Source organism: Osmerus eperlanus, chromosome 5 (genome assembly GCF_963692335.1).
Source record: "Osmerus eperlanus chromosome 5, fOsmEpe2.1, whole genome shotgun sequence".
NCBI lineage: Eukaryota > Metazoa > Chordata > Actinopteri > Osmeriformes > Osmeridae > Osmerus > Osmerus eperlanus.
Genome location: NC_085022.1, coordinates 1571527 through 1598869, shown reverse-complemented (window position 1 = coordinate 1598869; position 27343 = coordinate 1571527). Strand labels below are relative to the sequence as shown.

At 50.2% G+C, this 27343-nt stretch overlaps 1 protein-coding gene across 2 annotated transcripts in view; it reads right to left on the bottom strand.

The window, feature by feature from the left end:
- cacna2d4b (calcium channel, voltage-dependent, alpha 2/delta subunit 4b) overlaps window positions 1-26908 on the bottom strand; it is a 44824-nt gene extending 17916 nt beyond the window's left edge. For both annotated transcript variants that reach the window (XM_062460959.1, XM_062460960.1), the window contains exons 1-25: window positions 26422-26908; window positions 23138-23219; window positions 19182-19298; window positions 18854-18913; window positions 18515-18677; window positions 17441-17572; window positions 17236-17296; window positions 16459-16609; window positions 16234-16308; window positions 15472-15561; window positions 15108-15221; window positions 12348-12426; window positions 12034-12167; window positions 11384-11461; window positions 10071-10151; window positions 9908-9982; window positions 9380-9466; window positions 9164-9297; window positions 8654-8721; window positions 7964-8009; window positions 5997-6094; window positions 5206-5299; window positions 4880-4972; window positions 3701-3831; window positions 1732-1803 (exon numbers count right to left, since the gene is read on the bottom strand). In XM_062460959.1, coding sequence (XP_062316943.1) covers window positions 1732-1803; window positions 3701-3831; window positions 4880-4972; window positions 5206-5299; window positions 5997-6094; window positions 7964-8009; window positions 8654-8721; window positions 9164-9297; window positions 9380-9466; window positions 9908-9982; window positions 10071-10151; window positions 11384-11461; window positions 12034-12167; window positions 12348-12426; window positions 15108-15221; window positions 15472-15561; window positions 16234-16308; window positions 16459-16609; window positions 17236-17296; window positions 17441-17572; window positions 18515-18677; window positions 18854-18913; window positions 19182-19298; window positions 23138-23219; window positions 26422-26570 — 2464 coding nt within the window. In that variant the 5' untranslated portion in view covers window positions 26571-26908. The remainder of the gene's footprint in view (window positions 1-1731; window positions 1804-3700; window positions 3832-4879; window positions 4973-5205; window positions 5300-5996; window positions 6095-7963; window positions 8010-8653; window positions 8722-9163; window positions 9298-9379; window positions 9467-9907; window positions 9983-10070; window positions 10152-11383; window positions 11462-12033; window positions 12168-12347; window positions 12427-15107; window positions 15222-15471; window positions 15562-16233; window positions 16309-16458; window positions 16610-17235; window positions 17297-17440; window positions 17573-18514; window positions 18678-18853; window positions 18914-19181; window positions 19299-23137; window positions 23220-26421) is intronic.
- Window positions 26909-27343: the final 435 nt, after the last annotated feature.

Genomic DNA, 27343 nt, shown 5'->3' with positions numbered 1-27343 from the left:
TACATCTACTTTCGGAAACAGTAGTCTACTATTTCACTGAAGTATTAGCATCATGACATTAGCCTGTGTTGCCCGGGCAACACATACTACAGTGGTCTATGATGTAGCGTTATCTGTTTTCAATCGTTAAAATAAACATTCCTCACATATACATTTTCGTTGTAGGATTTATTCTGACATTAGTAAACGATTTGTTGGTGAAATTACCATTACCTGTGGTTTCAAACCAGTGTACTGTAGCTCACTGCAACGCTGTAGCCTACGCGAGACACTACACAAACATCTACACAACTGTTTAGGAAGTCAAACGGCGACAGAACATGTTCGGCACTCCCCTTACTTAAATCAAAAGTCTATCTAACTACTAACCTGAACTTCATTGCCACAGCCTAAACGTTGTCAATCTGTTCATGAAAATAATTAATTTCAGCCTAAACCGTACAACGGAACGTTAAATCCAATTCAACCAACGCAATCGCTACCAAGACGAACACAGCAGTAGTCTAGTACTGTACCGTAGTAGTACAATTTACCGGGGCAGCTTCTCCACACAGGGCTATATCGCATTTTGCGTTGTTACTGACAATGATCGCTACCAGTGAGCTTTTTATGAATGAGAGATTTTCCACTAAATAACTGTCAAGCTTATTTACGTTTTGGGGGGCATATTTTCAGTTAGCAGATGGTACTGTTTGAATCGCGATTCCATCTTCTACTGCCGGGTAACGTCGTAGAATAATCTTCAAAGGGGGTTCTTTATTAATGAATGAATGCAATGAGTAGGCTAAATGCCTGAAAATATCATGAGAAGGGAAAAACTTAAAATGACGTTTAAGTCATAGAGATTAGGTCAATTTTTACACCGGTCTGCCAAATTTATTCGTTTTGATTCAACGATGAGGCAGCCTCTTGCAGGGGAAATGAGAAGACATCTATTTCATTCTACACTTCACTCGTATTTTCAGTTGTAAATGAGCAGCAAAAAAAAAATGCTTTTAAATCTATGTAATCTTTATAAATAATAAGTATGCATTTTTATATAAAATATACAGAAATATCAGTTGTAAAAATGTCATTCAAAAACGGACCCCTGTGCAACCGACGCAAGCAAGCACACCCTACAATTTCCCCAGAAATTGTACCCTCTCTAGTTCTTTGTGTTTCTCAATGCACATGCAATACAAGCACTTTGTTTTTGCCGCTGCATCAATAAAGGTTTGGAACTGTCATTGGAGTGCTGTTAACTGTGCAGAAAACAATAAACTATTTATTTATCTAGACTGTGTCCTGTCATAAGAGCTTCCATCCAGCTTGATCAGATGTAGTCCAGCCTGTTGCAGTCCAGACCTGACATCGTCAGACACACGCTTCATGGTTCAGCACACAACTCAACTCCTTTAGTCACGCAAATATCACAACAGCTCACAACATCAGGTAAAAAAACCTTCAGATGAGAATTCCACCAGAGCCTCAGCGCAGCCAAGTCAAGCTCTAACACATTTCAAAACACCCAACAAATGACGCTGCTACGTTAATATGATAAACCAGCCTGTCTTAGCCCTGTTCCTCATGTTTCCCTGCTCCAACTCACCTGATGAAGGGGTCGTTATCAAACTTCTGCTGGAGCAGGGAAACACCTCGAACATGCAGGGCAGTGGGTCCTGAGGACCAGGGCTGAGGAAGGTGGACATATAAATGTTTCCTACGTTAAACCAGCTACAGACATCTCACCTCCAGCAATGGCGGTCTTGCCTTTAGAAGTCACAGTTACTGCGGTAACAGCAACAACAAACTTCCCGCCCCCTGTATGAACAAAACAAAACACCACTTACTAAATAAATCATCATCGCTCATGCTGAATTTCACCCAAACACATGATGTCCTTCGTCAGTGGACAGTTAGAGGGAGACAATGTGAGGGAGGCAGTGTGAGGGAGGCAGTGTGAGGGAGAGAGTGTGAGGGAGAGAGTGTGAGGGAGGCAGTGTGAGGGAGGCAATGTGAGGGAGAGAGTGTGAGGGAGGCAGTGTGAGGGAGGCAGTGTGAGGGAGAGAGTGTGAGGGAGGCAGTGTGAGGGAGGCAGTGTGAGGGAGAGAGTGTGAGGGAGGCAGTGTGAGGGAGAGAGTGTGAGGGAGGCAGTGTGAGGGAGGCAGTGTGAGGGAGAGAGTGTGAGGGAGGCAGTGTGAGGGAGGCAGTGTGAGGGAGGCGGTGTGAGGGAGGCGGTGTGAGGGAGACAGTGTGAGGGAGAGAGTGTGAGGGAGGCAGTGTGAGGGAGACAGTGTGAGGGAGAGAGTGTGAGGGAGGCAGTGTGAGGGAGACAGTGTGAGGGAGGCAGTGTGAGGGAGACAGTGTGAGGGAGAGAGTGTGAGGGAGGCAGTGTGAGGGAGACAGTGTGAGGGAGAGAGTGTGAGGGAGGCAGTGTGAGGGAGAGAGTGTGAGGGAGGCAGTGTGAGGGAGAGAGTGTGAGGGAGGCAGTGTGAGGGAGGCAGTGTGAGGGAGGCGGTGTGAGGGAGACAGTGTGAGGGAGAGAGTGTGAGGGAGGCAGTGTGAGGGAGACAGTGTGAGGGAGGCAGTGTGAGGGAGGCGGTGTGAGGGAGAGAGTGTGAGGGAGAGAGTGTGAGGGAGGCAGTGTGAGGGAGGCAGTGTGAGGGAGAGAGTGTGAGGGAGGCAGTGTGAGGGAGAGAGTGTGAGGGAGGCAGTGTAAGGGAGGCAGTGTGAGGGAGAGAGTGTGAGGGAGGCAGTGTGAGGGAGGCAGTGTGAGGGAGGCAGTGTGAGGGAGAGAGTGTGAGGGAGGCAGTGTGAGGGAGAGAGTGTGAGGGAGGCAGTGTGAGGGAGGCAGTGTGAGGGAGAGAGTGTGAGGGAGGCAGTGTGAGGGAGGCAGTGTGAGGGAGGCGGTGTGAGGGACAGAGTGTGAGGGAGGTAGTGTGAGGGAGAGAGTGTGAGGGAGACAGTGTGAGGGAGAGAGTGTGAGGGAGGCAGTGTGAGGGAGAGAGTGTGAGGGAGAGAGTGTGAGGGAGGCAGTGTGAGGGAGGCAGTGTGAGGGAGAGAGTGTGAGGGAGGCAGTGTGAGGGAGAGAGTGTGAGGGAGGCAGTGTGAGGGAGGCAGTGTGAGGGAGGCAGTGTGAGGGAGACAGTGTGAGGGAGGCAGTGTGAGGGAGAGAGTGTGAGGGAGGCAGTGTGAGGGAGAGAGTGTGAGGGAGAGAGTGTGAGGGAGGCAGTGTGAGGGAGAGAGTGTGAGGGAGGCAGTGTGAGGGAGAGAGTGTGAGGGAGGCAGTGTGAGGGAGACAGTGTGAGGGAGGCAGTGTGAGGGAGGCAGTGTGAGGGAGGCAGTGTGAGGGAGAGAGTGTGAGGGAGGCAGTGTGAGGGAGAGAGTGTGAGGGAGACAGTGTGAGGGAGAGAGTGTGAGGGAGAGAGTGTGAGGGAGGCAGTGTGAGGGAGGCAGTGTGAGGGAGAGAGTGTGAGGGAGGCAGTGTGAGGGAGGCAGTGTGAGGGAGAGAGTGTGAGGGAGGCAGTGTGAGGGAGGCAGTGTGAGGGAGAGAGTGTGAGGGAGGCAGTGTGAGGGAGGCAGTGTGAGGGAGAGAGTGTGAGGGAGGCAGTGTGAGGGAGAGAGTGTGAGGGAGACAGTGTGAGGGAGGCAGTGTGAGGGAGGCAGTGTGAGGGAGGCAGTGTGAGGGAGGCAGTGTGAGGGAGGCAGTGTGAGGAACCTTTGTTGTTCTCCTCCATGGGGACGTAGTAGTAGAACTGGCCTGGCCGGTTCTCCACAGCCAGCCGGTACCAGAGGGGGAAGTGGTCCAGAGTGAACAGGTTGGCCTTGTCAACCGGAGTCAGGAACTTCCTGTTGGAAGAGGAAAACATGAGAAACTGGAGGCTAGAAGAAGCTGAGGGGAGATGAAGAGAGATGTGAGGAGATGAAGAGAGATGTGAGGAGATGAAGAGAGATGTGAGGAGATGAAGAGAGATGTGAGGAGAGAGAAGAGAGATGTGAGGAGAGATGAAGAGAGATGTGAGGAGAGATGAAGAGAGATGTGAGGAGAGAGATGTGAGGAGAGATGAAGAGAGATGAGAGGAGAGATGAAGAGAGATGTCGGGAGAGAGATGTGAGGAGAGATGAAGAGAGATGAGAGGAGAGATGAAGAGAGATGAGAGGAGAGATGAAGAGAGATGTGAGGATAGATGAAGAGAGATGAGAGGAGAGATGAAGAGAGATGTGAGGAGAGATAAAGAGAGATGTGAGGACAGATGAAGAGAGGTGAGAGGAGAGATGAAGAGAGATGTGAGAAGAGGTGAAGAAAGATGTGAGGACAGATGAAGATAGATTTGAGGAGAGATGAAGAGAGATGTGAGGAGAGATGAAGAGAGATGTGAGGACAGATGAAGATAGATGAGAGGAGAGATGAAGAGAGATGTGAGGAGAGAGAAGAGAGATGTGAGGAGAGATGAAGAGAGATGTGAGGAGAGATGAAGAGAGATGTGGGGAGAGAGATGTGAGGAAAGATGAAGAGAGATGTGAGGATAGATGAAGAGAGATGAGAGGAGAGATGAAGAGAGATGTGAGGAGAGAAGAAGACAGATGAGAGGAGAGATGAAGAGAGATGTGAGGAGAGATAAAGAGAGATGTGAGGACAGATGAAGAGAGATGAGAGGAGAGATGAAGAGAGATGTGAGAAGAGATGAAGAAAGATGTGAGGACAGATGAAGATAGATGAGAGGAGAGATGAAGAGAGATGTGAGGAGAGAGAAGAGAGATGTGAGGATAGATGAAGAGAGATGTGAGGAGAGAGAAGAGAGATGTGAGGAGAGATGAAGAGAGATGTGAGGAGAGATGAAGAGAGATGTGAGGAGAGAGAAGAGGAGATGAGTAGGTCAGCGCTTGTGTGACTCACTTGGCCACCCTGGTCTCCACCCCGGCGTATCTGAGGACCCTGAGAAGACCAGAGCGTGTCCCCAGGAAGGCTGCCTCCACCCCTGGCTCCAGCCTGCACACACACGGAGAGAACACCTTACTAACCGCACCTTCATACATACAGCTGCTTTTTACTGAGAGAAATCTCTTCATCAACAGAGATATTTTCAACCAAAGCAGTGCATTAAAAAACACGAAAATCATTATTAAATGATATTTTGACTGCATCAGTCATGAAAACTTGTCTCTATCTACAGTTCATCCTCCAGGCTGACCCATACGACCCACTCAAAGGTGATTGGTTACCCGTTAGGATCAAGCAGCAGTGCTGTCCAATAAGCTTCCATGGGCGCCGTTACCACAGCGTCAAAGAGAGTCTGCTGCAGAAGCAACTCATCACCTAGGAGACAGGAAGTCAGAAGAGGTCGTCCAATCAGGAAGTGAATGCAACATATTCACGTGTCTTAATGTGTATGCTGTGTGTGTATTAACTTGTACATTGACAAGTATATTCATGTATATTAATGTGTATAATAATGTGTATTCATTTGTATATTTATGTGTCTATGTGTGTATATTCATGTTTATATGAAATATGTGTATATTAATGTGTATATTAATGAGTATGTGTGTATATTAATAGCTGTGTATGTGTATATGAATAGCTGTGTACTGTATGTGTATATGAATAGCTGTGTATGTGTATATTAATAGCTGTGTATGTGTATATTAATAGCTGTGTATGTGTATATGAATAGCTGTGTATGTGTATGTGAATAGCTGTGTATGTGTATATGAATAGCTGTGTATGTGTATATGAATAGCTGTGTATGTGTATATTAATAGCTGTGTATGTGTATATGAATAGCTGTGTATGTGTATGTGAATAGCTGTGTATGTGTATGTGAATAGCTGTGTATGTGTATGTGAATAGCTGTGTATGTGTATGTGAATATCTGTGTATGTGTATGTGAATAGCTGTGTATGTGTATATGAATAGCTGTGTATGTGTATGTGAATAGCTGTGTATGTGTATGTGAATAGCTGTGTATGTGTATGTGAATATCTGTGTATGTGTATGTGAGGATGCCACTCACACTCCAGGTCAGGCTCCTTGCCCTGCAGGTAGCGAATGGCGGCCTGCAGCTGGGTGTATTTGCGGTGATGAGGGTCGATGTCTGTCTCACAGTACGTCCTGTGGAGGAGCAGAGTTACAGGAACATGCTGTACCTCTGCTCTCTGTGTTACTCTGCAGGCCAGCAGGCCTGCTCACGGGAGGACTTGGGGAGGAAGGGGGCTGGGGGGGAGGAAGGGGGCTGGGGGGGAGGAAGGGGGCTGGGGGGGAGGAAGGGGGCTGAGAGGAAGGGGGCTGGGAGGAAGGGGGCTGGGGGGGGGAGAAAGGGGGCTGGGGGGGAGGAAGGGGGCTGAGAGGAAGGGGGCTGGGGGGGGAGGAAGGGGGCTGAGAGGAAGGGGGCTGGGGGGGAGGAAGGGGGCTGAGAGGAAGGGGGCTGGGGGGGGAGGAAGGGGGCTGAGAGGAAGGGGGCTGGGGGGGGAGGAAGGGGGCTGAGAGGAAGGGGGCTGGGGGGGGAGGAAGGGGGCTGGGGGGGAGGAAGGGGGCTGAGAGGAAGGGGGCTGGGGGGGGAGGAAGGGGGCTGAGAGGAAGGGGGCTGGGGGGGAGGAAGGGGGCTGAGAGGAAGGGGGCTGGGGGGGAGGAAGGGGGCTGAGAGGAAGGGGGCTGGGGGGGGAGAAAGGGGGCTGGGAGGAAGGGGGCTGGGGGGGAGGAAGGGGGCTGAGAGGAAGGGGGCTGGGGGGGGAGGAAGGGGGCTGAGAGGAAGGGGGCTGGGGGGGAGGAAGGGGGCTGAGAGGAAGGGGGCTGGGGGGGAGGAAGGGGGCTGAGAGGAAGGGGGCTGGGGGGGAGGAAGGGGGCTGAGAGGAAGGGGGCTGGGGGGGAGGAAGGGGGCTGGGAGGAAGGGGGCTGGGGGGGGAGGAAGGGGGCTGAGAGGAAGGGGGCTGGGGGGGGAGAAAGGGGGCTGAGAGGAAGGGGGCTGGGGGGGGAGGAAGGGGGCTGAGAGGAAGGGGGCTGGGGGGGGAGGAAGGGGGCTGAGAGGAAGGGGGCTGGGGGGGGAGGAAGGGGGCTGGGAGGAAGGGGGCTGGGGGGGAGGAAGGGGGCTGAGAGGAAGGGGGCTGGGGGGGGAGGAAGGGGGCTGAGAGGAAGGGGCTGGGGGGGGGGAGGAAGGGGGCTGGGGGGGAGGAAGGGGGCTGAGAGGAAGGGGGCTGGGGGGGGAGGAAGGGGGCTGAGAGGAAGGGGGCTGGGGGGGAGGAAGGGGGCTGAGAGGAAGGGGGCTGGGGGGGAGGAAGGGGGCTGAGAGGAAGGGGGCTGGGGGGGAGGAAGGGGGCTGAGAGGAAGGGGGCTGGGGGGGAGGAAGGGGGCTGGGAGGAAGGGGGCTGGGGGGGGAGGAAGGGGGCTGAGAGGAAGGGGGCTGGGGGGGGAGAAAGGGGGCTGAGAGGAAGGGGGCTGGGGGGGGAGGAAGGGGGCTGAGAGGAAGGGGGCTGGGGGGGGAGGAAGGGGGCTGAGAGGAAGGGGGCTGGGGGGGGAGGAAGGGGGCTGGGAGGAAGGGGGCTGGGGGGGGAGGAAGGGGGCTGAGAGGAAGGGGGCTGGGGGGGGAGGAAGGGGGCTGAGAGGAAGGGGCTGGGGGGGGGAGGAAGGGGGCTGGGGGGGAGGAAGGGGGCTGAGAGGAAGGGGGCTGGGGGGGGAGGAAGGGGGCTGAGAGGAAGGGGGCTGGGGGGGAGGAAGGGGGCTGAGAGGAAGGGGGCTGGGGGGGAGGAAGGGGGCTGAGAGGAAGGGGGCTGGGGGGGGAGAAAGGGGGCTGGGAGGAAGGGGGCTGGGGGGGAGGAAGGGGGCTGAGAGGAAGGGGGCTGGGGGGGAGGAAGGGGGCTGAGAGGAAGGGGGCTGGGGGGGGAGAAAGGGGGCTGGGAGGAAGGGGGCTGGGGGGGAGAAAGGGGGCTGGGAGGAAGGGGGCTGGGAGGAAGGGGGCTGTGGGGGCCTGATGCGTTCTGGACTCACCACTCTGCAGCGATGCTCAGGTCAGGGGAAGTGAGGTCATGCAGTCCTGAGGGGAGAGGATGGCCTCTGTGAGATCCCCAGCGTTTGATGTTTTATTCACATAGCAGACATTTATCCATCCTGATAAACTGAGTTCTAACTGTGTCGGTGCTCAGAGTTGAGGAGCGGTCTGTGTTTCAGGTCTGACTAAACGAGACAAGGTTCCCAGGTCTGAGCCAGGCTGGGCGGTGAGTGAAGGAGAGGAGACACACAAACAAACTGGATTTTCTGTCCTGGTGGGGCCCGACCAATGACTGTCCTGGTGGGGCCCGACCAATGACTGTCCTGGTGGGGCCTGACCAATGACTGTCCTGGTGGGACCCGACCAATGACTGTCCTGGTGGGGCCCGACCAATGACTGTCCTGGTGGGGCCCGACCAATGACTGTCCTGGTGGGGCCCGACCAATGACTGTCCTGGTGGGGCCCGACCAATGACTCCCATTCAAACTTATGTGAACTCTAACCTTAAGCCTTAATGCAATTCTAACCATAACTCTAAATCCGCTGAAAAAAGCGTTTGAAGTTCTGAGGACCTGCAGAAGAGCCCCACAAGGTCACGTTTTTCATGTTTCACTAGACTGAGGACGTTTGGTGTGTTGAACAAGACTACCATGCACACGCACTCCACACACACACACACACACACTTACCCTCCTCTACGGACACATTCCCCAGGACCATCAGCTGACCGTGCCCTTGGGTCAACACCATACCGAAGCTGGGAGACAGAGAGGAGGGATACAGATATTCAAAGATGAAAAGATCCCAGGTGCTGTATTCATTCCAGAACAGGATGTCAGAGACTCAGAGTGGAGACATGTACGCACATTGTGCGACTTCTGTCGAAGCTTTTAAAAAGCAATTGAAGACTCTGCTATTCAAGCAGGCTTTTAGTTAGTCGAGGGGTTTTTATGGTTGTTTGTCATGTTTTCTATTTAAAATGTTCTTGTATCTTAATTTGTGGTGTTGTATTGAATTTTGTTGTGAAGCACTTTGTGACTTTTATCTGTGAGAGGTGCTATACAAATAAACTTTACTTACATGGACACACACGCCAGTAAACGAGACATTACATTTAACCCAGCTACAACATGCTTCCTATAGTTCACATACAGTCCATGAACAAGGAGATATAAGGTATTGTGAGTTTTGACTGTTACCTGAAAGGAGTCTCATCGATGTTGGTGTAGAAATAATTGTTGATTAAGAACAAGGGTCTTTTCTCTTTATCTACCGACGCCCTGATGTTTAAAGTGAGGCTTCCCATCTCCCCCTTCACCATGGCTGTTCTCAACTGGAGATAACACACACACACACGTGTTATGTCTGGGCCCAGACGTGTCTGTGCTGTGCTGTGTGTGTGTGTGTTGACTCACGGTCTCCTGCGTGTCCTCCCACTCCACCTCCGCCAGGTCCACACTGTTGTAGTTAGGTTTGGGCTTCAGCTTCTTCCCATCTTTATACTGGAGGACAGAGACAAGGAGCAGGGAGGAGACAAGGAGCAGGGAGGAGACAAGGAGACAAGGAACAGGGAGGAGACAAGGAGACAAGGAGCAGGGAGGAGACAAGGAGACAAGGAGCAGGGTGGAGCAGGGAGGAGGGAGGAGCAGGGAGGAGACGAGAGAATGGAGGATAGAAGGACAAGCTACATGAGATACGTAACACATAGACACTAAAGAATAAAAACAAGAAACGATCATCTGTCTGCTTCCAGAGGAACTCACAGAGACAGAAGTCAAAGAGACTGCAACTTTATTATAATAATATCATAATAATGTGTTCATTTGGCAGACACTGTATCTAAAGCAACATGAAAGGTAGGAGGGGGGATTTGAACTTGCAACCTCTTGATCTGCAGTCAAATGCTCTACCCATCCCTAAGCAGAGAAAGAAACTTGAATCACCAGAGGTCGAAGGTCAGGGTGGGACAGGATGTAGCCGTTGTTGGTGACCAGGAAGGCGTAACCATGGGGACCCAGCTGATAGGCAGAAACACAGAATCATCCAGGATTAAAGGATTAAATATGAAAAAAGCTATTTTCTTCATGAAGCCACCGGCAGACTGACCATGTATCTGGGCGCCAGCTTCATCACCTCCAGCAGGGGGATGTCCGACCCCACCACCCCCAGCAGGATCCCGTGGGACAGCTGGGGACACATCACACAACATCAGGTCACCAAGACAACATGTCACACAACACCAGGTCACCAAGACAACACGTCACACAACACCAGGTCACCAAGACAACACGTCACACAACACCAGGTCACCAAGACAACATCACACAACACCAGGTCACAAAGACAACACGTCACACAACACCAGGTCACCAAGACGACATCACACAACACCAGGTTACCAAGACGACATCACACAACATCAGGTCACCAAGACAACACGTCACACAACACCAGGTCACCAAGACAACACGTCACACAACACCAGGTCACCAAGACAACACGTCACACCACACCAGGTCACCAAGACGACATCACACAACACCAGGTCACCAAGAAGACACGTCACACAACACCAGGTCACCAAGACGACATCACACAACACCAGATCACCAAGAAGACACGTCACACAACACCAGGTCACCAAGACGACAGCACACAACACCAGATCACCAAGACAACACGTCACACAACACCAGGTCACCAAGACGACATCACACAACACCAGATCACCAAGACAACACGTCACACAACACCAGGTCACCAAGACGACATTACACAACACCAGGTCACCAAGACGACATCACACAACACCAGGTCACCAAAACGACATCACACAACACCAGGTCACCAAGACGACACGTCACACAAAACCAGGTCACCAAGACGACACGTCACACAACACCAGGTCAACAAGACAACACGCTTTTTATGGTGAACAAAATAAAAGGAAATTCAACTGATTAACCATCACCCTGACTTTACTGATGCACCAACAAGGTGTTGGGTGGTGTTATTCTGTTAAAGTTACAGTAGACCCACACAGCTACAGAGCTGTAGAAGGTGTACTTGAGTAAACCTCGTTCAGGAGTGATGACCAAACCACCACTGCAGCAGCACCATAACACCGAGCGTCTGTTACCTCAAAAACAGGATCAATGACCTCTTTTACAGTGATGCTTGGAAGTGCCTCTACTTTACTTAAGGGAGTCAGGTGGCTGTTTAGGGAATCGGGCTAGTAATCTGAAGGTTGCGAGTCCGATTCCCGGCCGTGCCCAAATGACGTTGTGTCCTTGGGCAAGGCATTTCACCCTACTTGCCTCGGGGGAATGTCCCTGTACTTATTGTAAGTTGCTCTGGATAAGAGCGTCTGCTAAATGACTAAATGTAAATGTACTCCTCGTCTGTGAGGATCTACTCACAGTCTCCTTCTTCTTGCTGAAGACGGGCATGGCCACCGAGGTCATGAGCAACAGACTCTGAGCCTTGGTGTTGAAGAGCTGAGGGCGAGAGAGGGTCGTTACCATCACAGCCCCTCCAACATCCTCCCTGCTGCATTAAGCTCCAACATCAGCATGTAAGACAGCATGATCAGCCCACTACGGGTTCCTGCAGTTCGGACTCCCTCCAGGAGAGGGGGCTGGAGCAGTAGGGACGTCTATGAATGTTCTGAGGGGAGACTTAAGCTTCAGCTACTAGGAGAGGAGAGAAATCTGTTTTTGTTCTTCACAACACAGGGGGTATGCAGTAACTGTTGTATACGCTGTTCATAGCGTGGGGTGTTACCAGTGTTTACAGCTGATCTATTGCGGATTTATTGACCAGACTAGTCTAGGTTTTACCTCCTTGGTATTGGGAAGCTGTCAGGTCCGTGGAGCCATGAGACAACAAGAAGCAGTCGCAACAGACCAATGAGTGACAGGGATGACATGACACACACTCACAAAAAACACAAAGTACCAGACAAGGTGGGTCATGTGGAATGTAGAGTGAGGTATGAGCTGGCGTGTTGCTGATGAAGTGACCCTAGTGGAAGGTGATGAGCTGTGAGGGCCACAGCTGGTCATCTCACCACCGTGTCCATGTAGGCCTCAGTCCAGATGATGTCATGGTCGTGGTTGATGACCATGGGCCGGCTCAGAACATGCAGGTACTCCATGACGTTCTCCTGGACGTCCGCCAGCGTGGAGACATGTGTGTAGTAACCTGCACACACACACACACACACACACGCACACACATGCAGGTACACACACACACAGTATTCTTAGACATCTGAGGCCACACAATATACTCTCCTTGATTGTTACAAGCTCTCCACTATTATCAGTGAACTATAACTCCCACATCAACACTTCTTATCTGGGAGTTTTTGAACCCACACACCTTTGTTGTTACAGGCTATCCACTTGGTGTTGTCAGCAAATGTCATCTCTCTGCCGATGAGGTAGGTGAAGACCCTCACCTGAACACAGACACAGGTGAGCTCTCATGACGACACGTACGGCCCCAGACATTGGGCCCACAACAAGCCACAGAAGGCAAACTTAATCACGGTAACACTGAACTGTTGTGTTCTGACAGAGATGCTGTCACAACACACCAAGAGGAGAGAGTGGAGAGAGCAGGGTGGAGAGAGCAGGATGGAGAGAGCAGGGTGGAGAGAGCAGGGTGGAGAGAGCAGGGTGTAGAGAGCAGGATGGAGAGAGCAGGGTGGAGAGAGCAGGGTGGAGAGAGCAGGATGGAGAGAGCAGGATGGAGAGAGCAGGGTGGAGAGAGCAGGATGGAGAGAGCAGGGTGGAGAGAGCAGGGTGGAGAGAGCAGGATGGAGAGAGCAGGATGGAGAGAGCAGGATGGAGAGAGCAGGATGGAGAGAGCAGGGTGGAGAGAGCAGGATGGAGAGAGCAGGGTGGAGAGAGCAGGGTGGAGAGAGCAGGGTGGAGAGAGCAGGATGGAGAGAGAAGGATGGAGAGAGCAGGATGGAGAGAGCAGGATGGAGAGAGCAGGGTGGAGAGAGCAGGGTGGAGAGAGCAGGATGGAGAGAGCAGGATGGAGAGAGCAGGATGGAGAGAGCAGGATGGAGAGAGCAGGGTGTAGAGAGCAGGATGGAGAGAGCAGGATGGAGAGAGCAGGATGGAGAGAGCAGGATGGAGAGAGCAGGGTGGAGAGAGCAGGATGGAGAGAGCAGGATGGAGAGAGCAGGGTGGAGAGAGCAGGGTGGAGAGAGCAGGATGGAGAGAGCAGGATGGAGAGAGCAGGATGGAGAGAGCAGGGTGGAGAGAGCAGGGTGGAGAGAGCAGGGTGGAGAGAGCAGGGTGGAGAGAGCAGGATGTAGAGGGCAGGGTGGAGAGAGCAGGGTGGAGAGAGCAGGGTGGAGAGAGCAGGATGGAGAGAGCAGGATGGAGAGAGCAGGGTGGAGAGAGCAGGATGGAGAGAGCAGGGTGGAGAGAGCAGGATGGAGAGAGCAGGATGGAGAGAGCAGGGTGTAGAGAGCAGGATGGAGAGAGCAGGATGGAGAGAGCAGGATGGAGAGAGCAGGGTGGAGAGAGCAGGATGGAGAGAGCAGGATGGAGAGAGCAGGATGGAGAGAGCAGGATGGAGAGAGCAGGGTTGAGAGAGCAGGGTGGAGAGAGCAGGGTGGAGAGAGCAGGATGGAGAGAGCAGGATGGAGAGAGCAGGGTGGAGAGAGCAGGATGGAGAGAGCAGGATGGAGAGAGCAGGATGGAGAGAGCAGGGTGGAGAGAGCAGGATGGAGAGAGCAGGATGGAGAGAGCAGGGTGGAGAGAGCAGGATGGAGAGAGCAGGGTGGAGAGAGCAGGATGGAGAGAGCAGGGTAGAGAGAGCAGGATGGAGAGAGCAGGGTGGAGAGAGCAGGATGGAGAGAGCAGGGTGGAGAGAGCAGGATGGAGAGAGCAGGATGGAGAGAGCAGGATGGAGAGAGCAGGGTGTAGAGAGCAGGATGGAGAGAGCAGGATGGAGAGAGCAGGGTGGAGAGAGCAGGGTGGAGAGAGCAGGATGGAGAGAGCAGGATGGAGAGAGCAGGGTGGAGAGAGCAGGGTGGAGAGAGCAGGATGGAGAGAGCAGGATGGAGAGAGCAGGGTGGAGAGAGCAGGATGGAGAGAGCAGGATGGAGAGAGCAGGGTGTAGAGAGCAGGATGGAGAGAGCAGGGTGGAGAGAGCAGGATGGAGAGAGCAGGGTGGAGAGAGCAGGATGGAGAGAGCAGGGTGGAGAGAGCAGGGTGGAGAGAGCAGGATGGAGAGAGCAGGGTGGAGAGAGCAGGGTGGAGAGAGCAGGATGGAGGGAGCAGGGTGGAGAGAGCAGGGTGGAGAGAGCAGGATGGAGAGAGCAGGATGGAGAGAGCAGGGTGGAGAGAGCAGGGTGGAGAGAGCAGGATGGAGAGAGCAGGATGGAGAGAGCAGGGTGTAGAGAGCAGGGTGGAGAGAGCAGGGTGGAGAGAGCAGGGTGGAGAGAGCAGGGTGGAGAGTGCAGGATGGAGAGAGCAGGATGGAGAGAGCAGGATGGAGAGAGCAGGGTGGAGAGAGCAGGGTGGAGAGAGCAGGATGGAGAGAGCAGGATGGAGAGAGCAGGATGGAGAGAGCAGGGTGGAGAGAGCAGGGTGGAGAGAGCAGGATGGAGAGAGCAGGATGGAGAGAGCAGGATGGAGAGAGCAGGGTGTAGAGAGCAGGATGGAGAGAGCAGGGTGGAGAGAGCAGGGTGGAGAGAGCAGGGTGGAGAGAGCAGGATGGAGAGAGCAGGATGGAGAGAGCAGGATGGAGAGAGCAGGGTGTAGAGAGCAGGATGGAGAGAGCAGGGTGGAGAGAGCAGGGTGGAGAGAGCAGGGTGGAGAGAGCAGGATGGAGAGAGCAGGGTGTAGAGAGCAGGATGGAGAGAGCAGGGTGGAGAGAGCAGGATGGAGAGAGCAGGGTGGAGAGAGCAGGGTGGAGAGAGCAGGATGGAGAGAGCAGGATGGAGAGAGCAGGGTGGAGAGAGCAGGGTGGAGAGAGCAGGATGGAGAGAGCAGGGTGGAGAGAGCAGGATGGAGAGAGCAGGATGGAGAGAGCAGGGTGGAGAGAGCAGGGTGGAGAGAGCAGGATGGAAGCAGGGTGGAGAGAGCAGGGTGGAGAGAGCAGGCAGCTTTAGCCTACCCTGCGATCTGGCCAGTTGAACTCCTCGAACACGGACTGGAAGTCCTCCATGGCTCCGTCTGTGATCAGCATGATGGCCTGGTTACACAGGCTGCCCTGGCCTTTGGTGGAGGCCTGGAGGAAGCGACACGCAGGGTGTGATACCCACTCAACATGGTGCTGCCCATGTGGGAGAGTGTGTGATGCTGTGTGTGTGATGCTGTGTGTGTGAGGCTTAATGTTGCGGGGCGTTGCCTTGTTGGTGGATTTTCAAGTCATCATCATTTAAATTCTCTTGCTGTCAGCAGGGGGTAATGGGGGGTTGATGTGTGAGTGTGTGTGTATTGGTGTGTGTGGTGGAAAAGGAGGGGGCGTAGACACAAACCTCGTTGAGGATTTTGAAGGCTTCCTTCATGGCCACCTTGATCTTGGCCTCTCCTTTCACATGCAGCTCATCCACAAGAACCTTGAAGTGCTTCACACAGGAGAAAGAAAAGGACACTTGGAGAGGGAACACGATTCGTACGCACTTCACATGGACATACAGTAGAACAGCAAATATGAAGGACCATGGACAGGAGATGAACAGGGCATCCACACCAACCTAGACCCCACAGGACAGACCCAAACAGGTCACGCTCCCCTGACACTTTGTTGATTCCCACAGAACACTTCTAGAAGCGTCTTGGTGTTTGTGGTTAGTTAACCTAAGCTGAGCAGATAACGGCTTTTGGGCTCCTAACTGACCTCCTAACTGAGACCAGGGAAGCCGATAGGCAGGTTAACCTCTCAGACAGACACAGAGGAAACTCGCCTCACGTAACCTGCACAGACATAATTTCTCTTAGCCGTAACGCAGAAATGGAAACAGTAGTCTGAGAGCAGGGTCAAAGGTTCAGAGGAAAATCCCAGAGTGACCTGGCCTGGTCTCCAGGATGGACTGTTTAAGGAACTAGGTCAGAACCACGTTGAGCCGACTTTGCTACCCTCAGCAGAAGCATCTGCCCCTCCCTCTCCTAGCCGGGTGTGGATGGACAGTCGACAGAGTGACTCCAAAGCAAGCAGAAGATGCCTCGGTCTTATTGGGAAGTTAGCCCGCTTGTGGATCAGCTAGACTTAGCTTAACTGAAGCAGATAATGGACTTACCTCGCGGTTGTCCAAGTCAGCCTGAACCAGAGTGCCTCTGAAACAAGGCTCCACATAACGGACGTAGTCTGTGTACTGTGGGAGACACAGGAAACACCTTGTTGTATACATTTTTTATTACTGTAAAAATTACCGCTTATGAATGTTCACTGTAAGGATTATTAGAAACGTGCATGGCAGGGGTGAAAATAAAAAGTGACGTGAAATGGGACTAGATGATCTCACGGCTATGACGTTGACAAAGTCGTTCTCTCCCAGCGTGTCCAGGATGGTGTTGATCGTGTGTTTGGCGATTGTCATCTTCAACCCTTTCATACTTCCACTGATGTCAACCAGGATTATGATGTCTTTTGGTGAAGTTGCAGCTTGAATGTACCTTAGAGATCGAAAGAGACACAGGACATGTAATGCACCGTGTTGTGACAACATCTCACAACAGTGATCTGTATTAGCACACAAATGGCCTCACCATACTGTACGTATTATTTTTAAAAGCATAAACTCTCCCATATGGTGCCCAAGAGGCCCACACCGACCTGGCTATTGAGCTATTAGTCACTTAAGCAGCAGCTTAAAGACTTCCATGCGGATCAGGGTCTCACTGTCTCTGCGTTGGCTGTCTGTTGCTGCGGTCTGCCCGGTATTGGGTGCTATCCATGTACCTAATCTGTGTGTGCAGCCAGGGCCAGCTGAGGCCGTGCTAACGACCTGAATACTGAGAGGACAGGCGGCAGGTAGCTGAGGTCAGACCTGTAGGGAGTTGCTAGCTTTAGTGTGACGTGGGTTTCGACAATGGGAAAGCCCTGGGCCTCGCCTCGCAAACAGTGTCGTTGCTATCACTGTATTCAATGAATGTGGAAAAAAATTACCCCCCAAAAAAGATGCTGCAACTATCGAACTCCCATCCACAAGGTATCCTCTACCACCAAACAACTCTTGGAATGAACACTTTGACCTCGTGTTAGTCTACTCTCTTTACTAGCGGTTTTATCTTTATCTTACCAGTTACGGTTCCTGCAATCAAAGGCTGCTACACCATTGGCATCTGGTGTCCACTTGATACCTGAAAGAATAATGTTTAACATATTACGTTTAGTCATTTCTGTATCGTTTTAAGGATGTCAAGCACTATTTGTTTCATTAGCATTGAAATTCAGGCTTTCACTAGTATTTTGCTAAATTAATCATCTGAAATATAATCCTTTACCAGGGTAAATTCTGAAAAATCCTGAAGAGCTGCCAAAGTACTGCCAGGTGAGTGTCGGATCCTTCTGGAAGTTGCTAATGAAGATGTCGTTTAGAGCTTCTGACATGTAGATTCCATTGAGAATGTTGGGATCTTCAAACAAGAGAAATATGAGACACTTTGTTGTTTTGTTGTTGAAATTGTATAACTTAAGAGAATTCTGTATAGTTATCCCCCTAAAGTGAAAACAAAAGTCGAATGTTTTTTCTTATATTTATGTCCCCTAAAATGTCAGCCCTTGATTAAACAGACTGGAGTCTGTGCAAGTTTGTCACTAGTGAGTTTTTTTCACACCTCTACTAAAGTTGGAAGTTGTGCACTTCTGAAAAATCTGAGATTGAAACAGTCCTTGGCAAACTAGATTAATGTTGTCACAAATTAGAGCAACTAGTCCTTCTTGTTGTCTAGTGCTATTCAGCTAAATGTTTAGATTATGTATTTATTTTGTGGCAACATCTGAACAAGCGCTAGAAGGCCTAGTAAGACTAGTGAAATGGGTAACACTTTAGAATAATGGTTCGTTGTTAACGAGTAGTAGCTATGCAGGAAGTAATAGTATTACATTACACCAAACTTAATACTATTAACTAATATGGAACCAAGATTAACTAAGCAGTAAGTAATAGCAAATTTAGTACAAAGGTAGTTCCTTGGTAGGTATTTGATTATTACTAAATAAATATATCCTCATTGAGAACTTGTCAACTATGACCAATTAAAAAAGAATAACCAATTAATTACTAATCACAAAAGTAACATGTAAAAAAAAGTGAACAATTGTGGGTTTTTTACTCTTAACATGGTCATAACATTTCAGAAGCTTGTGCCTTTGTACTAAATTTACTATTACTTACTGCTTAGTTAATCTTGGTTCCATATTACTTAATAGTATTAAGTTCGGTGTTAATGTAATACGACCTATTATTTCCTGCATAGCTACTCGTTAACAACGGACCATTATTCTAAAGTGTTACCGTGAAATGTATAAACATAAGGGATGTCACATGTTGGAGTTTGACTGTTAGTTCGACCCACCTTTGTTGTAGACATTGGTGGGCACCTGCACGTCGCTCTGCAGCGTGTTGACAGGCAGTTTATTGAAATGCTTGTTTTCCTCCAGAGGAAACTCCCCTCCCAGCGGTATAAAGTTTCCCTCATCGTCCATCGTGTTAATCATCATGGAGTTATAGTAGTCAAACTGCAGGAGATATAGAAAACGCACAGTATGTCACAAGGCTGCATTTGAGAAACAGGCCTAGTTAATATTCAAATGTTAAAAGGGCTTCTTTACATGGTTTCTTTACCGCTCCTAATGTTTTTGTCTCCACAAAAAACGTGTACAGAGTATGTATACAGGTTCCTGTGGCGACAAACCTGTAATGTTGCGTTGAATTCGTGGTACAAATCTGCGTCTTCAGCCGACTCTGCCAACCTCTGAGGAAACAAACACACATGGAAGATTTACATTTATAAGGAAACGTTAAATATCAAACTGAAATATGTACAGTATTGTGCAAAAAGTATTTGGCAGAAATAAAAAAAAGTACTAGTAAAGCAAAATTGCTTTAAGAAATAATTAAATGAAATGGCCAAACAATATTGTTCTCTCAACATTGTACTTGTATACTGCTGCACCAATTTTAGCCATGTAAAAAATCTTCACAGCACTGTACTGCTAAAAAATAAGTGTTTCCTCAGTCACCTTGACTGACTTCATCTTGCGTCCCAGCATGGCCTCGATCTCATCTGATATATCCTTCACCAGTTCCCTGCCGTCCAACTCCACGATCTTAACGATGGGCTCCACATCTTTGAGTTTCTGGGGGAAGATAATACAATTTGTAAAAATCAAAAATTGTATTACATCATCAATAAAAACTTTTGTTTTGGGTTAGGTTAAATTAGTTAGGTTGGTTTAGGTTGCGTTAGGTAAATTTGATACAGTTTCCACTGTTTCACTTGTGTCTTCATATAGGCTAACTTGTTATGCCCATCTCACTAGGTTTGGGTGTATAAAACCAATGTTTTCACTCCACAGTTTGATGTGATGGACCTAATACTTGAGGAGTGAAGTACATCGAAAGGAAATTCAGGAAATGGGTGTGGGACGAGAAGGCTTCTAGCTTTCCTCTTATTTTAGTTGTTAATTAAAGCAGTCACAAATCCCAATTAATCTAAGCAACCCACATTCTGGGGATTTAAAGTGGAGGTAACCTTTTTTTAATGATATGCTCTAATCAGCGCAGGTCTCTCAGTATGATATTGAGCACTGAACTATAAAATAAGACAAATATTAGAATGCAACGATTCTTTGACTGAACTGTTTTACTCTTCAACCTGAAATAATTTACTGGGAGCTAAGACTTATAAACAGAAGTCGAACATGGACGTGGTCGTCTAAAATAAGAACTAGGCTGTCCACCAAATCCTGATGAGCATGATGGGGAAGAGAGCTTGCTCCTAAATCTGGGCATTAATGTGATCTTGTTAGGGCGTGTCTGTCGCTCAGGGCCACTGTGCCAAAGACAATCCTGATCAGCATTCACACCCACACACAAACACAGGGATACTCTACAACTTGCACAATCACCTGGCACTGTTCTCACAACTGGATGATTGTAAATCACCCAGGTGGAGGTAGGAATAGAGTGTAGGGCAGAGTGTAGGGCAGAGTGTCGGGCAGAGTGTAGGGCAGAGTGTAGGGCAGAGTGTCGGGCAGAGTGTAGGGCAGAGTGTCGGGCAGAGTGTCGGGCAGAGTGTAGGGCAGAGTGTCGGGCAGAGTGTAGGGCAGTGTAGGGCAGAGTGGAGGGCAGAGTGTCGGGCAGAGTGTCGGGCAGAGTGTCGGGCAGAGTGTCGGGCAGAGTGTAGGGCAGAGTGTCGGGCAGAGTGTAGGGCAGTGTCGGGCAGAGTGTCGGGCAGAGTGTCGGGCAGAGTGTAGGGCAGAGTGTCGGGCAGAGTGTAGGGCAGAGTGTCGGGCAGAGTGTAGGGCAGTGTAGGGCAGAGTGTCGGGCAGAGTGTAGGGCAGAGTGTCGGGCAGAGTGTAGGGCAGTGTAGGGCAGAGTGTCGGGCAGAGTGGAGGGCAGAGTGTCGGGCAGAGTGTAGGGCAGAGTGTAGGGCAGAGTGTCGGGCAGAGTGTAGGGTATCACCAGGGGCCTACTGAGGAACCGTGAACATTTGAGAGAGTTTTCGGGAAACCAGGAGAGGGGTAACATCCCACTGTCATGTCTTTCATTGAGTTCCTTCTAAGAGCTGCCAGTGCTGTATATGTTAGCCCAACAAGCTGCCAGTGCTGTATATGTTAGCCCAACAAGCTGCCAGTGCTGTATATGTTAGCCCAACAAGCTGCCAGTGCTGTATATGTTATCCCAACAAGCTGCCAGTGCTGTAAATGTTAGCCCAACAAGCTGCCAGTGCTGTATAGGTTAGCCCAACAAGCTGCCAGTGCTGTATATGTTAGCCCAACAAGCTGCCAGTGCTGTATATGTTACCACAACAACCTGCCAGTGCTGTAAATGTTAGCCCAACAAGCTGCCAGTGCTGTATATGTTAGCCCAACAAGCTGCCAGTGCTGTATATGTTAGCCCAACAAGCTGCCAGTGCTGTCAATGTTAGCCCAACAATCTGCCAGTGCTGTAAATGTTAGCCCAACAAGCTGCCAGTGCTGTATATGTTAGCCCAACAAGCTGCCAGTGCTGTAAATGTTAGCCCAACAAGCTGCCAGTGCTGTATAGGTTAGCCCAACAAGCTGCCAGTGCTGTATATGTTAGCCCAACAAGCTGCCAGTGCTGTAAATGTTAGCCCAAAAAGCTGCCAGTGCTGTATAGGTTAGCCCAACAATCTGCCAGTGCTGTATATGTTAGCCCAACAAGCTGCCAGTGCTGTAAATGTTAGCCCAACAAGCTGCCAGTGCTGTATATGTTAGCCCAACAAGCTGCCAGTGCTGTATATGTTAGCCCAACAAGCTGCCAGTGCTGTAAATGTTAGCCCAACAAGCTGCCAGTGCTGTATATGTTAGCCCAACAAGCTGCCAGTGCTGTATATGTTAGCCCAACAAGCTGCCAGTGCTGTATATGTTAGCCCAACAAGCTGCCAGTGCTGTATATGTTAGCCCAACAAGCTGCCAGTGCTGTATATGTTAACCCAACAAGCTGCCAGTGCTGTAAATGTTAGCCCAACAAGCTGCCAGTGCTGTATATGTTAGCCCAACAAGCTGCCAGTGCTGTAAATGTTAGCCCAACAAGCTGCCAGTGCTGTATATGTTACCACAACAACCTGCCAGTGCTGTAAATGTTAGCCCAACAAGCTGCCAGTGCTGTATATGTTAGCCCAACAAGCTGCCAGTGCTGTATATGTTAGCCCAACAAGCTGCCAGTGCTGTCAATGTTAGCCCAACAATCTGCCAGTGCTGTAAATGTTAGCCCAACAAGCTGCCAGTGCTGTATATGTTAGCCCAACAAGCTGCCAGTGCTGTAAATGTTAGCCCAACAAGCTGCCAGTGCTGTATATGTTAGCCCAACAAGCTGCCAGTGCTGTAAATGTTAGCCCAACAAGCTGCCAGTGCTGTATAGGTTAGCCCAACAAGCTGCCAGTGCTGTATATGTTAGCCCAACAAGCTGCCAGTGCTGTAAATGTTAGCCCAACAAGCTGCCAGTGCTGTATATGTTAGCCCAACAAGCTGCCAGTGCTGTAAATGTTAGCCCAACAAGCTGCCAGTGCTGTATAGGTTAGCCCAACAAGCTGCCAGTGCTGTATATGTTAGCCCAACAAGCTGCCAGTGCTGTATATGTTAGCCCAACAAGCTGCCAGTGCTGTATATGTTAGCCCAACAAGCTGACAGTGCTGTATATGTTAGCCCAACAAGCTGCCAGTGCTGTATATGTTAGCCCAACAAGCTGCCAGTGCTGTATATGTTAGCCCAACAAGCTGCCAGTGCTGTAAATGTTAGCCCAACAAGCTGCCAGTGCTGTATATGTTAGCCCAACAAGCTGCCAGTGCTGTAAATGTTAGCCAAACAAGCTGCCAGTGCTGTATATGTTAGCCCAACAAGCTGCCAGTGCTGTAAATGTTAGCCCAACAAGCTGCCAGTGCTGTATATGTTACCACAACAACCTGCCAGTGCTGTAAATGTTAGCCCAACAAGCTGCCAGTGCTGTATATGTTAGCCCAACAAGCTGCCAGTGCTGTATATGTTAGCCCAACAAGCTGCCAGTGCTGTCAATGTTAGCCCAACAATCTGCCAGTGCTGTAAATGTTAGCCCAACAAGCTGCCAGTGCTGTATATGTTAGCCCAACAAGCTGCCAGTGCTGTATATGTTAGCCCAACAAGCTGCCAGTGCTGTCAATGTTAGCCCAACAAGCTGCCAGTGCTGTATATGTTAGCCCAAAGAGCGGCCAGTGCTGTATATGTTACCACAACAACCTGCCAGTGCTGTAGCTATATGTTAGCACAACAACCTGCCAGTGCTGTATGTTAGCAGGTGAAGGGTAGATAGTAGATCTAGGTTAAACCTAATTCTGTTTTGAAAGAATGTTATTGCCCATATTCCTCCCCCTATAAAAATAGTACATGGTTTGTCCCAGTTGAACAAAACATACAAATGTGGTACAAAGGCAAGACAAAACATACATACACAGCAGTGTGTCAACTCAAACACTTACCTTTTGTAGAAGGAGAGATCCAGAGAATTTTGTAGAAACCTCACGCAGTTGCACAGACAGTGTACTGGCCCATTTCTGGACCCTGAAACAAAGACAGATATTTTAGAAAAAAATGATAATCTACTGCAGTGTCATTTTCCAGATGACACAGGACATACACAATCATCACTTAATTTTGCGCTTTCTGTGTCTAAATCCAGACTGTTCAGAGTTTAAAAAAAGGCCAGTAAAATCACAAGAGTAAAACGGAGAGGATAATCTGTTCACTGCAGATGTGGGTCTGTAGTGTTCCAGGTGTGTCCTCAAGCAAATGAAGGGATTCTGCAGAAACTATTGAACACAAATAATATACAGATAGACCTAACCCCAATCATGTTGGGATTGTGTTTCTTGTGTGCAATTCCTATTGCACACTCAGATATGGGATTTTATCAAGATTTTTTTCCAGGAATACGTGCACAACATTTCATATAATAAATGTGAAATTATGATACCACAAACAATTCGTTTAAAGAGGCTTAACCCCAATAAACAGAGGCCAGGTGGAGGTGGATGAGGTAGCTACTCTAGCCCTAGCCTAGCCTACTCTAGCCCTAGCCTAGCCTAGCCTACTCTAGCCCTAGCCTAGCCTAGCCTACTCTAGCCCTAGCCTACTCTAGCCCTAGCCTAGCCTACTCTAGCCCTAGCCTAGCCTAGCCTACTCTAGCCCTAGCCTACTCTAGCCCTAGCCTAGCCTACTCTAGCCCTAGCCTAGCCTACTCTAGCCCTAGCCTAGCCTACTCTAGCCCTAGCCTAGCCTAGCTTACTCTAGCCCTAGCCTAGCCTAGCAAATATCAAGCCCATCCCAGTGTAGCTTGCGGGAGCCTGGCAGAGAGAAGAGCAGAGAAGGTCACAGGTGCTGAAGTCCAGAGCACTCACAGGATTACGACAGTCGCCCATCTCAGGATCAGATGAAGAATACCAACATTACACACATCCACACGGTTCGGTTTTGATGCGACAGGGTTCAAGCAGTGTGTTTGTCATTGGCCTTAAAATATTACAGCTCTGTCAGTCCATATGGCACTGTGGAACTTCAACTGTCGGTCAATCCCCAGACAACACATCATTTTCAAAGATTACAGGGTCAGCCAGGGTACTGCTCATCAATGGAGCAGATTTGTGTCAGTTCAAGGGCAGAAGTGCCTTGCTCAAGGGCAGAAGTGCCTTGCTCACGAGCACACACGAGGGCACGCTTCCCTTCACTGACCTGCTGCGTTCACACTGGGTCATGCAGCCCATCATATGAAACCTACTCAATAAAGCTCTGACAGCCCTGAATGGGCAAACTTTCATGGCGATTAAAACCCTTTCTTTTTCTGATGAATCGGTTCCTACGAGTCTTTCTCAATTCTGTACAAGTCCGGGGCACAGTTATAGATATGTTTCATTATTAACTTTTTGAAAATGGCAAATCTGCACCTTCCCATTTTTCATAAAGAAAATTGTTATTGCAATAGTTATGAAACAAAGCTGTCCCACCCACATCAGAAAACAAACCTACGCCCCGGGTACAAGTTAAGACTATCCACAAATCCTGGTTGTGATGGCAGCATTGCTGTGACATCATCCCGCAGCACCAGCCAGCGGGCCACGGAGACACGTCAGGTGGGGCTCTATTCATCACATGTGCTTCCTGTTAGAACACGGCATCCAACCTCCACAGCCATCTGTGGGCCAGTCTGGTTCCCTGGCAACGGTTCCTACCCCGGCGACCCTGGGGGGGACCCAGTAGTGCTGACACTCAGGTCTCATGACTGCCCAGTCCCCTTTCAACTACATACTGCCCAAAAACATTTGTTTTACTAGCCTGTGAATAAAAAAAACCTAATAGCTGATGCCGTAATAGTGTATTCAAGCGGTACAAGCTTGCTGTGTGAGCCAGAAATTGTGAGACAAGAATTTTTGAAAAAGCAATGGGGTCATGCGGTTGCGTCTGATAGACTGGCTTAAAAACCGATGGCCTGGTCAGCTCTGTAAGCTTTTGGCCACTCTGACGAGAGATAGCTTTGGGTCAGTGTGATAGCTAACCTGGATCAGGGCTTTACATCTAAGCTCATGTGAATATCCAGTTTGTGCTGTGGTACTGCAGTGGTTTGGGAGATGTAATCTGCGTAACATAAGAGGACACAGAACAAGCAGCTTCCCCCCTAGTACCTTAGAGAATACCACTGCTCATCATTAAGGCCCCAAGGAAGAGATGAATCGCCCCAAGGGATGCAGGAAAATGTATTGAAATGTGACTAACGCTGAGCAGACCGAGTGGTCTAACAACGCTTGATATCTTTCAGCTGAGTAAAAGCGGGGCTGAATTCCACATAGGCTTGGAAGGATTTCGACGATGGAAAATCCAAGCCCTGTCAATAACAAATCACATCAAATCATGTTATCCGGCGTTGCCTTGCGCGTCCTCTTGTGCAGAGGGGTGAGTGTGCGGACATTCGGCGGGCAGAGAGAGGACTCAGGCACAATTAATCTCCTTAAGCACATGGGAGTTTTTGGGCGCTGTGATTTGGGTGACAGTTGGATGCAGTTCAATTATAGCAGGGGAGGAGAGGCGTATCAGGGTCACTGTGCAATCAGTCCCTCAGGCAGCAGCTGCAGACTGACAACAAGCTCCAGTCTCTCTGACACGGTCAGGGAGGCCGGCTGAAAGGAATCAAACCCTGTGGTGCGACGAGCTGGGATCTGATGGTAAACTGTGGGCTTTTTAGAACTCTCTCAGATCCAAGCATATTGTACTTTTCCTTGCGAAGGGTTGAAAGTAATCAGCTTACTTTTAAGCAAAAAACTGTTGATGGGATCGTCTATAAGGCCGCTGTCCCCCCCTGTCTCTCGCAACCTGAGGTTTGATCCTCTGGAAAATATATTTTCCCTAAATGTTTTAAATGTCGCAGGGTTATGATTTGCTTGTGTAGTTGGACCTGACTGGACCTGACTGGACCTGACTGGACCTGACTGGACCTGACTGAAACTCAGACCCTGCTAATGGGCCTTTCTCCAACGCCTGTGATGACCATGACAAAGTTCTGATCAACTGACTGAACCCTGATGTTGAACATCTGAAGACATCTACCACCTTGAGATTGTCAATCACGTTGTGAATCCTAAATAGGGATAAAGCAGACCACCAGATACAGGACACATTTACACATGTGCCAGTCAGGTATGTTTCAGTTACAACCACTCTAGCAGTCTGGGTCTGGGTGTGAGGGGCAGCAGGAGGCCACTTCCACAACACTTACGTCTCTGGAGGTATCTTCATCTGAGCGTGTGTGGTGAGACAGAGCCAGTGAAGACACAGGACCCACAGTCCCAGTCTCAGCCCTCCTCCAGTCCTGGGTTCCACCCTGACTTCGCCGACCGAAGGCATCATCCGTACCGAAAAGTCCATAGTAATGTCTTAACACCCAATCAGGTCCACTTCCATATCCATACGCCTTAGGAAAGTGATGAGAGATATTCCAAAAAAGGTTTTCTCATGTTGGCTAAAGCAAGCACAGGATATCTTCCCGGTTGATGACGTTAAAGGAAAGAGCCAGTGTGTCCTCCTGCTCCTCCGCTCTTCCAGTCACCTTCATCCTCCTGTCCATGATCCACTCATCCTCTGAAGACTCCACCACCGTCGCTCAATCCTCAGTCCCACAACCTGTTGGAGTAACCCTGAATGGAGCCCAGGTGAAAACGAACCCAGCCGCGAACTCTCAAAACAGGAAGAACAGGAACCAAAAACCAAAAGAAAACAAGAAGTTGTGATGTCCCAGCTCTTCTAGCTTCCTGCCTGTGAGAATCCCTGTCGGTCGCTGCGAGCTCAGAGCAGGTCACTGTCCAGACAGAAACACTGTCACAGCTAGGGGGGGAGGCGGGATTTAACAGCCATCGATATTCTGAGTTGATGCGCTGTCTCCTCTGTCGCTCAGTTCAGAGCGTAATCTACTGGGATTAAACTCCCTTACCACCGAGATGGGGAGCAGAGGGGAGTGAGGGGAGGGGAGTGAGGGGAGGGGAGTGAGGGGAGGGGAGTGAGGGGAGTGAGGGGAGGGGAGTGAGGGGAGGGGAGTGAGGGGAGGGGAGTGAGGGGAGGGGAGTGAGGGGAGTGAGGGGAGGGGAGTGAGGGGAGGGGAGTGAGGGGAGGGGAGTGAGGGGAGGGATGGGGAGACAGAGGGG